Source organism: Platalea leucorodia (assembly GCF_965183815.1).
Source record: "Platalea leucorodia genome assembly, chromosome: Z".
In the NCBI taxonomy this organism is placed as follows: domain Eukaryota; kingdom Metazoa; phylum Chordata; class Aves; order Pelecaniformes; family Threskiornithidae; genus Platalea; species Platalea leucorodia.
In genome coordinates this window covers 60,674,151-60,686,849 of record NC_138858.1, presented here as the reverse complement: position 1 = coordinate 60,686,849, position 12,699 = coordinate 60,674,151, and the positions used below count along the sequence as shown (strand labels likewise).

General features: G+C 36.5%; 1 protein-coding gene across 1 annotated transcript in view; it reads left to right on the top strand.

Moving 5' to 3' along the window:
* Positions 1–11,504, top strand: part of LOC309602425 (solute carrier organic anion transporter family member 4C1-like) — a 33,217-nt gene extending 21,713 nt beyond the window's left edge. The window contains exons 9-13 of the mRNA XM_082335995.1: positions 2,751–2,904; positions 5,342–5,529; positions 7,643–7,707; positions 9,582–9,719; positions 10,839–11,504. Coding sequence (XP_082192121.1) covers positions 2,751–2,904; positions 5,342–5,529; positions 7,643–7,707; positions 9,582–9,719; positions 10,839–10,963 — 670 coding nt within the window. The 3' untranslated portion in view covers positions 10,964–11,504. The remainder of the gene's footprint in view (positions 1–2,750; positions 2,905–5,341; positions 5,530–7,642; positions 7,708–9,581; positions 9,720–10,838) is intronic.
* Positions 11,505–12,699: the final 1,195 nt, after the last annotated feature.

Genomic DNA, 12,699 nt, shown 5'->3' with positions numbered 1-12,699 from the left:
TGGTGACTAGAAAAAAAAAAAATCCTTAAAGCCCAAGTTAGCACTTATTCTGATTCCATCTTTACAACTTTCTGTGTCAATTGACAGTATATTCAAAGGCCAATATTGACATTTGACACTTAAAACATGACACTGCTTTAGTGTCTGAAAAAAACGCTAGCTGTAAGATGACTGTGGACACTTCAGAACTATGAAAACCAGGATGCAGACATTGGTTGTGGAAAGTTTATAGTTACCTATTGAGCAAAAGAATCTGTATGTAGCAACTGAATACTGAAGAGGTTTTATAGAAAATAGTATGTGAAGTTATCCATATTTCTATACCAGGTCAATGAACACTGACAAAAGGTACAGCTGAATTGGTTTTCATCCAAAGTTAAATGCAGTTAACTCGTATTTAGTAGTTTTGTGTAACTTTGGCAGTTAAGTAGTTTAACTGTTGCTGAAGACCTCTAATCTGCAACGATTTGGAGTTAACCAGTCCTGAAATAACTCTCTCCACTCAGTATCCATTATAAAAAATGGTTCAGTTTTATCTAATTCACTGTTACATGTTGGACTATAGTTTGTTGAAGTGACCTGCGTCAGAATAGTTAGTGGCACTAATACAGTGCCAGTCTTGAAACTGCTTTTCATGAAGGAATAAGCAACTAAAATATGTAGTAGTAGGTTTAACAAATTTATAAGCTTGTGGAAGAACAGCCAAGTGTCTGACTCCTGCTCATGCTATTGAACAAATGCTTCTGAAAGAATAAATTGTGAGAGTGCTCTGACAGTTGTCTTGGAAATTGATGCAGATTCATTTTTGTGGAGATTTTGAAATCCTTCATGGCAAGCATTCTCTTTCTATTGAAAAATAGCCTGGAGGTGGGGGGGTGGGAAAGCTTTTGTAAGTTTATTACCAGAACCACATGAGTACAGGATCACCTTTGAGTTCAATATGTTAATGAACAAAGTATATTGTTTGTTGTAACTCTGTTTATTACTAAATTAGGCTATAAGCAGAATTAATGTGGTTTACTTCATCTAGTAAACACTTCAAAGAATTGTTTTTGCCAAATTCTTTTGCCCAGTATTTCCTTGAAAGCTTGAAGGAACAGAAATGCAGTGACTATTTCTGTAGTTCTGTTCATTCCCACAAGTCTCTGGGACTCCTTGTTTTGCTTTGCTGTGAAAAAAAAAAAAAACCAAACCCAAACAAAAAACAAACAAAAAACCCCCAAACAAACAAAAAAACAAAACAAAACAAAAAAACCCCAACAACCTATAGAGATTTTAAAGACCATTTAATGGTCTCATCTACTAGGCTTCTTTAGAAAAGTGCTGTTTGAACAAGAAGTTCCATTTCATGAGAACCTATGTACACTGACCTGTATTTCTTCTGGTTTTTGATATTCCTCTGACCATGCATACCGAAAGGTTCAGCCCCTCTTTGTAGGTCAGGGAAGAGAGACATTGTCTGCACATGTAAACAGGACAAATGTTGCCATTGAATTGATTAAATACTTCTAGGCTTGACATGCCTCATAGGCTAACAAGGTACTGTATGAACAAACCTGTGATTAGTGAATTTGCTTATGATGCACTGTAGTGCTTTAAGCAAGAGCAAACTAACTTTGATTCCTCTATGTATGAAGAATGAACTAATGTAACTTAGTAGGGTTCAACTGCACTACAACCAAATGAAGTAATAGGTAGTTATGATGTCCCTAATATTCCATATGTAGTTTGAATTCTATGTAAATAATCAGCTTAATTCCTAGATAAATTATTTCTCTATTAGTATTTGTGACTATCTTAAATTCTCTTGAAGAAACCTGCCTTTTAGGTAATGAATGTGGAACTTTCAGTTTCCAGTACAATATTTAAACTACTGGCAGTGTCAGCATCCTGGTTTCAGCTGACTGAACTCTTAACCTGTCAAGCTTCTTTACTTATTACATGCACTACTATTAGAAAATCAACGAGTGTTTTTTTATTCTCTCTAATTATATCTTAAGAAGGTCCACCCACATCCCAAACTGATTTTTCATACTAATAATATAGTGGGACTACTTCAAATAGAACCATACTATGGCCTATACTGGAAGTAAATGCCTAAATTGAGAGTAGTTATAGTAAGCAGGAGTTAAATTAAACTCTTGTTTGTCATTAGTTATTCCCTAAACAGCCAAAGAAAATCCTTAAGGTCCTTTTGGGTGTGATAAGACTGTATGTAAGTCTTGGCACTCTGCAGTTAGCATGTGCAGTTGTCTTGGTGCTGGAACAATCTAGATGTCTGCATAGCAGTGTTAAAAATAGTAAAAATGCAGTGGGTTTGCCACTGGACTTGAATCCAAAACAGGAAAAAAACTTACAATATGATCAACAGAACAAACACAAAACACTGTTTTTAATCCTGTTGCATTTTTTCTTAAAACTGTAAATTGAACAAATTCAAGTGTATAAGTGTGGGAGAGAGGAGGTGATATAAGAATTGGGTTGAGGCACAAAATTTCATCATCTGTTTTGTAAATGGAAATTGGAGGAATAATCTATGGTAGTAATAATAGCACAAAAATACCTAGGTGCAAAATAAACGGGAATTCCCTCTAGAGCTGTAACTACTAGGAACATGGCTTATTTTTAAATAATTAAGTGCATAAATCACCTGAATAGAATATTTTGAGATCTAGTATCCTATAAATACTGCATTACATCTGCTGTTTTTAAATTACTTTATTAAAAGCCTATTATCTTCTACCTTTCAGAACAGGCACGCTGTATAACTTAACAGCACCATGCAATGCTAACTGCAGATGTTTGCGCTCTCTGTACTACCCAGTTTGTGGCAGAGATGAAGTCCAGTACTTTTCTCCCTGTTTCGCAGGATGTACATCACATCTTTTTAACAACGTGAAAAAGGTACTCTATGCTACAAGGATTGCTGATGTAGTCTGTTCTGGTTTCCTGCAAAATGCATTCTGTATCAAAAACATTCTTCCCTTACTATGACAGGAAATCGCAGTACTTCTGAATCTAACTGGTAGTTACTACAGGAAAATTGGTGTGGATTGGAAACACGTCTAAATAGGATGAATGTTGGTATGTGTCAGAATCCAATACTCTCTGACCAGGTGCTTTTAGATATTCCACTTGTGGAAGGTGTAATGTTTAATATGAAACTTACTGATTTGATGACAGTTGATGTTACACAGGATGTCTAATTTAGCAGTGATAAAAAATAAACTGAAAACACAATACAAATGTAAGTTATGCTTTGCAAAATATAGCAATTGCAGTGCACAGTTCAGTCACAATACCAGTGTGATTCCTATTATTGGCCTCTATACCTTGCTAACCATCACAATTCTGGGTGTCCCCAGTTGTTAGGAAGGCATACATGGGTTGAAGCCAGCTCAAGCCTATTGCTCTCTTGGAAATTCTTCTGCTAATTGTCTGGCTTTTTATACTCTATGTTGGGCAGAGCCACACTCCCCCCATGCTGGTCTGGCTAACTTAGGGAGACTTTCATACTCTCTTAATGAACTTGGGGATAAATGTCTACACCACAGGTTGATCCATTCAACTGACGTAGCTGTTTCTTTTCTGCATAGCTTTCTTTGTAACAGCTGTAGTCACTCACAGCCTACATTGTTCTGTGAGCTTCATGGGCATATCACCTCTCCCATCTCCTCTGAGCCTTCTTCCGTTATAGGGTTTTATTGGTCAGTCACAGTGTGTTTCTCACTTATGCAATGTCATGATGTAAATGTTACTTCTACTGAACTTCCTAATGCTGAAAAGACATTAAACCTGAATGTTCTTTAAATAGAATCAGAAAGTAGAAATCAGCAACTGCCTTGACATTAAACTGCAGTTCTTACCTCGATCTTTAAGGATAATGTTTATTGTCTGTGTGGCAACCTGCTTCTGTCAGTTTCCAAACCTTGAATGTCAGTTGCCTCTGATGTAGGAAATGGTAAACCATGAAAGTGGCTCGTTATTATCAAGCCTTCCCAGAAAGAACTGAGAGACTTTCCATGCTTGTCTCTACTAGTACAATAAACTCTTGAGCAGGGATGTGGGAGGAGTGTAGGAAGATCCTAAAGGAAGGCAAGCTGAACCAGGGGGTGCTTCTGGGGACTTGATATATCAGAAAAGCACAATAGTAAATGTGAGGAGGTATTATCTAGAAGAAAATGTGGGAGACTGACTACTTCTTGCTGTGAAAACTTCACACTTCACTGATATATATTTTTCTTCTTTGAAAACAAACTTGGGTGGATTTAAATGAAGAGCATAAAGCTATTCTATTTGTTCACCTGCTTACAAAAGCAGTCCAACATTGCTTCTGTTCTTTCCTGCTTAAGTCTTAAGAGTAGAGCTCACCTCTCTTCCTGTCAAGTACAGCCCAGTGCAAAAAACAGCCCATTTATAGCCAAGACTGTCAAGCTAGGTGATCTGGAACTTGCCAACATCTCTGAAGAATGTGAACTGTTGTGGTTTCCAGTTCGTTCTGCTACTGGAGTGTAACTTTTGAATTGTACAGAAATAATCAGCAGTTTGGGTTAATAAACTAGGTAATAGTTAACATTAGCTTATTTCAGTATTGGAAAAATTACTTATGAGAACGATGTAAGATACTGTCTGCTGTAAAAGAACTGAAGCTTTTGGCTACTCTTTGTTCAGAAGTTACACTTTGCAAATGAAACCAGTCTCATATAGGGAAAGAGAAAAGGGATATTTCCTCCTTTCCTCCAAGCCTTGGCACCCTCCATGGTGTTTAATGTTTTCAAAGAGGTGATTTGTTTGAAAGTTTTATATTTGCAGATTTTTTTTTTATATCTCTCTATATTGATATTAAAAAAATCTTGTTTTGAACACTGTAGCTTGCCCTTTCTTAATTATATACAGTAACTGGTGTTATCTTCACTGATTCGTAATAAGATTTGTGTGCAAAAGTTAGTGTTTCAAGGCTTACTCTGGTGTTTTTGTATAATATTATGTACTGCATATGGTCACTCCTCTAATTCTAAAATCTTCTTTAGTTTTTAAGTTTTTATGCTTGTACCTAAAAACTTGGTCCACACAAAATGGAGACTATTGCTGTCTTTTCAGATCACAAAATCAAAAATAATTTTTGCTCAGGTGAGCTGGATCACTAAAGTTCTGCTGAATCAGTTTTAAAAAATGAGGGGTACAGTGCCATATGATCATCAGGAAATGAACTGTTTCCCATACTGTAATCTCAGGGTTTAGTCTTTTATTCAGTGTGATGCAGACCCAGTGAACATCTACCATATTAGTGTCACTTAATGTCATTCCTACAGCTAAATTTTGTTTTATAAATTACTTGTAGGTGTACCACAACTGTTCCTGTATTGGGAAACAAAAAAGAGAAAATGGTTCAGAAGACTATCTCTATGAAGCTGTCCCTGGGAAATGCACGACACAATGCAAATTTTTACCTTTATTCCTGACCTTCTTCTTTTTTGCTGTTGTTTTTACATTTATGGCTGTTACCCCAACAACTGTGGCCATTCTCAGGTACGGTTTTTTTGGGGGCTGAGAAGTGGGTAGCATTCTTGTGAAAACTCAGATCAGTGAAATTAGTCTAATTTTTTTTGCTTTGAAATGTGGACTTAAACCAATGTGCAAGGGATTTCCTGTTATAGTACTTTGTGTAGTAAGCAGGCAGTACTTGAAGCAGAGGACAGTCATACCACTGTTAGCTATCTCTGTAATTACATTTGGTTAGTAGATACTGTTTGAATCTATTAAAAAAAAAAAAAAAAAATTCCTACTTGTAGCAAAATCCCTCATTTATGGGAGCGCTCCTGATTGTTTTAGTCAAAGCAAGAAGGAATAAATGTGCCATGTGCTCGGGTGAAGAAAATATTCAACTATTCTGTGTATCAGTAGTGCCAGGATTTCAAATTGTACCTAGAAAAGAACAAAATAGCAATCAGTCTCATATTCTCAGCCTTTGATTCCTGTCTCAGTTCAGAGTTCTGACTTGCAAAATTGTAGTCTGTCAAGAACTGTAGACTACCTTTCATATGATATTGATGTTGTATGTATGGTAGTCATTAATATAAAATGTGACAGCATGTATGTGGCTGTTAACCAGTGGTTTGACTGTCCTTCAAATTGCTGAAACTCATATGCATGAAAGCTAGATACATTTTTTTTTTTAAGACGTTGTTGTCATTCTGAAAGTAGAGCTGTTTCACTTTGTGTTGAAATGTGATTTGTACCTCTAATACTTCTAGAGAAAAAGTGTTCATGATGCATAGGCATACCTGTACTATACACAGGATACTTCGGGAGGGTGTGGTTAGATGCTCTTTTTTCCAACTTTCTAGGCAGGGGGGCTAGGGAGGGGAGTGATACACTGCAACAGTGCTTTGTAGTAGCCTCCTGTTCAGGGTTGGTGTAAGTCTGGAAATAAGTTTGTCATATTAGTGTGGAGGCAGAATAATGTGAAGTGTTGCATTATTTTCAAAACTGAGCTGACATAGTTTTATTTAGATAATTCTAATTTGGAATTTTGAATCCTTGTACACTTCAACTGAAGTGGTGAAACAGTTTTTATGGAACAGAGGTCCGTAGAGCATTTTAAATATGGAAAAACTAACTTAAATACCTCACATTTAGCTAAGTTACTATGGTGTATTTTGATGTCTTTTCAGTGAGCCTATTTTGTGCAACTTCAAGTGTAAAACCATGTGTTTGTGACAGTGTTCTAGTGCTAGAAATAACCACCCACACTATGGAAAACTCATTCTCCTTCCTCAACGTGCCTTTATGGGTAGGGGGGTCCTAACAGTGACTACTGATAACTGCTCATCCTGGATGTTTTTCTATGGCTAATCCTCATACATACTGCAGAATGAGGGAGTAACTCCTGAATATTTAAATACTGTCTTTTTTAGTGCTGACAGTGTTTCAGTGATACAGTTTGTTAAAGAAAACAGTGCTGAAACTAAATTGTATAAATTAGGTAAGTTAAGTTGTATTTAATCTTTATGGTAGTATCTTGAAGATGGTGTCAAGATAAAATGTTTGTTGCTAGAGAAGTATCTGAAAGAAACGGGTAGGAGGTAAGGAGGTAAATTCTGCTAGTTTTTAAATCTGTTAAATTCTTCTAGTTGTTAAAATATATTGATTTGTATAGCTTAGGGCCAGAAGTGATTAATTGTAAGGTGAGGTGACTATATGTAAAGGTTATGGGGAATACAACACCTTGTGCTGTGCTGAAGCCTAGTCTCCATTCATGTATTCCTTATTTAGGAATAGTAACTCAGGATTGCATTCTAGCACTGTCTTTAAATCTTGGTGGTTCTGTGGAAAAAATGTTCAACAGTGTATCAGGGTGCTGCTGGTAAGCTAGCTTTTTATTAATACTGTTTTGTTAAACTAGTTCAATCTAAAATTCCTTGAGCTATAGGAGTTGCTTCTATCAAAAGAAGGTTTTGTTTGTCAAAACACCTCTTGAAGTTCTTTGATTACTTGTTCTGCACACAGGATTTCTAAACCCCTCTGCAATTAACAGGTTAAAAGAGTGTATTAAGACAAAGCATATTCACTGAGGGACAAAGCAGACATGGAACAGTTAAAACTTGTTTACCAAGTCTGAAACTGCAAATCTTGTTCACAGGTGTGTGCCAGATAAACAGCGCTCATTTGCTCTTGGAGTACAGTCGGTGTTTCTACGACTACTGGGTATGACTTTCTTGTTGAAACACTTGCCTCAATAATTTACTTGTTCGATGTTTTTCTCAACTTAAAAAATAATGCATTAAGAAGCTTTCAGAGTAGCTTAAAGCAGCCTGTCATTGCCTTATAGAATACACTTGTTATAAGGCAGATGGTATCTAGATTCAAGTTCCTCTTTAAACAGGGCGTGTGTCCTCATTTTAGCCTGTCTTGTTCTTATCGGCATGAACAAAGTACAAGTAACTGTCATTCTTTCAGCAAAAGGCACCTGCTGTCACTTCCCCCAGAAGGAGGCCTATTCTGAAAGCTGAGATAAGAAAAAGCGATGTAATAGAAAATAGCTTCATGTAGTTAACATCTCAAGTTCCAGAAGTTGAAAGAAAGTGACACTGTCTCTTATAGTTGTATCCTTATTTGCCATGCTGGTATATTTTAGAGAGTATAGGTGGAGTCTTCTCTCTTCTCCCTCCCCTGTCAATTCCTTTGACTAATTTTAGCCTTTATTGAAATTGTGGACACTTGTACATAAATAATTACTGAGTTTTTACATGGGAAATCTAGTACTTGAGTTCTAAATCTAAGCGTTTTCAGGATCTCAGTAAGACAGGTGAATCACCTTAAATAAAATATAAAGCTAAATGTAGATATTCTCTGAACCACTCATTTGAATTTTCTCAGGCATATTTGAAACTCTTGGTTTTGTCTTAGGCATTTTTTAAATGGCATGTGTAATTCAAGACTGGGTCAAGGCTCAGCTACCAAGTAGAATTTTATGTCAATATTTAGTACTGCAGCCATTCCCTGCCATTTGAGATCAAATATCTAGCAGTGTGAGTTGTGCTTTGCTGTATCTGTTGAAACTCCAATTAATCTAAGTCATTCTATAGTAAAGCATTACAAAAGTAAACATCCTTAAAGGTAGAAATTAGCTGGGAGGTAGTATTAAGTGTTGTATGAGGGCTTCTCTGTTTCATTTTATTCAAAGTAAAGATATCTATGGTAGATCCTTAACTCTTCACTGCACTGTGGAGCAAAGGATAGGAGAACTTTTGCACTGCCTGTACTGGCTGTGGCTGAAGAAGGCAGCAACTAACAGCATTACTATCAACAAGCTATTTATGCTGTAGACTTGGGGAATGACACAGGGGTCCTAGACAGAAGAGCTGTAGGGAGGACGTAGCTGCTTGTTAGCTCAAGAGCAGTTTAGGCCTTGAGTAGGTCAGGTAGACATGCAGTGATGTACCTAGAGTGTTTATAACAAAATTGTCTATACCTGAATGCAAAACACTTATGCCTTATAAAGCACTGTTGTAACAAAAATCACACATCCAATAAATTCTACACAGGAATAATTTTAAACATTACTGATTTTACCTGAAACTTTTCCTAGAAGCTTGGCTACACTGAGGGCTGGAAAAAAATGTATAATTGAACATGTTAACATAATATCTTAGTTCTCTGCATTTGAAACAGGTTAGTCTATATAATCTGAGGAAAGGGAATTCTTTTCCTTCAGTTAAAATCCTGCTCCCTTGGTTAGCTGTTTTTTCCCCTAATTTTAATCACATTTTTGTTTCCAATGACAACTGAGGAAGCTTTGAGAAGCTCAGGTCTTTAAACAAACTTTTTGCTTGATAAAGTGAGAGCTGTATGAAGAATTAACTGACACTCTGTGCATCTTACCTATTAATTGAGAGCAATGGAAGAGACACACTTGCTATGTAACATGAGCCCTATGACTTTGGTTAAAATGTTAGGTTTAGTGTGTGGCTATCCCATTTTATCTTCGCCACCAGCTTGGCATTTCACTGAATGCATTAAGACCAGGTAAGACTATGTCAAGTAACTCAAACCTTCTAACATGTTGCTGTGGTTTTTAGGTACTATTCCTGGACCAATTTTGTTTGGTGTTGCTATAGACAACAGTTGTACTCTGTGGGATATTAATGAATGTAGAACTACAGGAGCCTGTTGGGTTTATGACAATGAAAGAATGGCTTATCTGCTGATGGGCATAAGTAAGTGACTTCTTCATATTAAGTACATGTACAAGGTAATAGATATACTGACCTTGACTGCTAGATGGGAATTATTTTAAAATAGAATCTTAAACTTTTATTTTTCAGCAGCAGTGTTTTTTTTTAAACTTTTTTCCCTAAATAATAAAAATCAAAATGTCATGGAAAGAGCAAGATTACATTAAGTGGCTCTTAAAAATTACCTAGAAAACTTTTTTAATAACAATAATAGAAAATAGTTTTGCTCTTTGGTCTTTGTTCATTGTCACACTTTACTGTATTTTAAGGGATTGGTACACACTTCAGTCTTATCTGGCTTGGTCTGTTGGCAGATTAAGGTCTGAGGAGCTTTCTTCTTCTTGTCATATTTCAGTTCTTTTCCCTAAATTAATATCAAGATCTTGAAAATATCTATGAACACTAGTCAAAGCTTGTTTAACAATCTGTTCCTTTCAAGTGTGTGAGGTATACATGTCTGGGGGAGGGAAGGCAGGCTAAGCTTGCATCTGTGATAACTGCTGTTGTCCTGCAACTGTGATACTTACAGTGCATAAACTGAACTGCTAACATGTAATCTTGAAACTGAAAAGGCAGGAGGCACAACTTCAGGGGTTTCAGTATCTCTCAGGCATATTTGTGATAAAATACAATCTCTCCTCTTTTCTCCCTCTCCTTGCCCCCCCAAGCTGAACAAACGCCACTATGTACCAGTGATGAGTAAATGGAACAACTTTTTAAGGTAGCTGAGGAGAGAATACTTAGCAGGTTTGTACGTGGGGAGTTTTAGTTTGTGGCAAAGACAATATTGATGCAACGAACAAGAGTACTGAAACAAGAAGTAAGGAAGACTTGCACTTCAGGCTAGAATGGGTGAAGAAATGCAGAACTGAAGTAACGGCCATAGCTGCTGCAAGCAAGAACTGGCAGGCAGGTGAGGGGTCTTAAGTCAGTTGGAAGATTGCCTTTACCTGCTGTTTGCAGTTCATGTAAAATGTATTGAAATTTGCAGCATCCATTTAAGTCTTACAGGGTAACTCAGCATGTGAAACTTTAAGTGACTGACTCTTGTCTACTATTGAAGGTGACTGCAACAAGGGCTCTTCTGTTCTTTGCATTCAGGTGCTGTTTGCAAAATCATCACTATCATCTTTGTGGTCATGGCATTATGTTTGTATAAGCCTCCACCAACAAGTGCGGCCCTGTCACAAAAGGATTCAGAAATGGTGTCTGCTATACACACATAAATCATGAGCAAATCGTGCACTTTCAAAAGAAGCCAATAAGAATAAGCACTGCTGCAACACTTGTACCAAAGTTCTCGTACACCATTACCTAAATATAAAAGATCATATTAAATTCTTGAACAACTTAAAATATTTCTGAATATCTGTAGTGTTCTCTAGCTTGCTAAACATACTTTTTAGTATTCCATTGTTTATACTGAAAAAAGTGACACTTAAACTTGCAGTCTGATTTTAAATGTCTAATTTATAACTTAAGTGAAACGAGGTGGAATACTTGGATCAAAAAAAAACAGGAAAAGTGAGCTGAACTGGGCTGACTGTGAGCCCCATTTCCCCCTACTTATAAAGTAATACCTAAGTGAGACTGTAGTGGGAGAAAACAAGTAACTTGGTATATTAAAAGGAACTGTGGATGTTTAAATTGGACTTATTTTAATGTGCACGTAATCTGGGCTAGTGCCTTAGTTGGGGATTTTGACTGTAGATACACCTGGGAATGTGCAACTATGGACATGTTTAAAAAATATTTTTACATGTTATCTTAATGGCATAAGTTCACTTTTTAGTATGTGTTGAAAAATGTAAATAGTTGTTATAGGATAGTTGGATTTGTAACTGCAAAATGTTTGTTAATTTAAGTACCTGAGTTTCTACCTGGAACATGGACAGCAACTTTCTGTATAGCTGCTTTCTTTAGGCATTGTTAACATTTTTCTATAAGATTTGGAAATAAAACCTATTTTCTTACTACTTCTGTGTATGCTATGTCATTTCTAAGAGACTGAGTTCTAGGCTTTTCAACTCCAAGAAACACAATGCTGAAAGCTAGCAAAGAATATGTATGCAAGCATCAAAAGTAGGAAAATATAGCTTTAGTTGTTCCTTTTGACTTACACACTGCATGCTGTTAAAACTGGAGTATTGTATAGCACAATGGATGTGCTATACAAATATGCCACTTTCACCAGATATTAAACTATATAGCTTGCTACTGAAATATCATTCAATATTGACCAGAAATTTTTAATGAGCAAGATATCCTCTGCACATGCTTTACTTTAATATAAACTTCCTTTCTGTTGCACTGGCTATGCATGTCACTTATGTAGCCGTGTGTACCCTTTTCATCTGGTTACACGGACTCTACTCATTGACTCTACCAAGATTTTTAAACAAGTGCTACAGCAAAGGATTTTGGCATATGTGTCATGTTTCATCTAATTCTTTAAATGCAGCTGTTAAACTAGGTAGAGGTTAAGTGTACAACTGAAGAAGAGGATCCTCTATAACTACTTAGAAAGAACTATTCAGGAAGTAAAGCAAAATAGTCTACACTTCCTGAGAGCCCAAGACTCCATGGATTTTGAAGCAAAGGAGGAAGGGGCCAGAATATAACAACTGAATTTATGCTTGCTCTTTGAATGTCTCATGATAACATAGATTCCTGATAAATGGGCTCATAGCAAGATGGGTAAGTTCCCTTGGAAGAACTAAATACTGATCTTCAGTGAAGTTTGGGAATACAGCCTAAAACTCTGAATTCAGTTTCCAGCCCTGATGTGGTTTGTGTGGGATATAGCAAATCACTTACTGCATGTCTTTACTATGATTATGGTAGCTAAACTGGTAAACTTGCTTCTCTTGTTCTGTTTTAGGCTGTGAGGTCATAGTTTACAGTTTCTGCTGCTTAATGTGATTGCACAGATTACAAAACTTGTGGGGCAGAGCAACAGGAG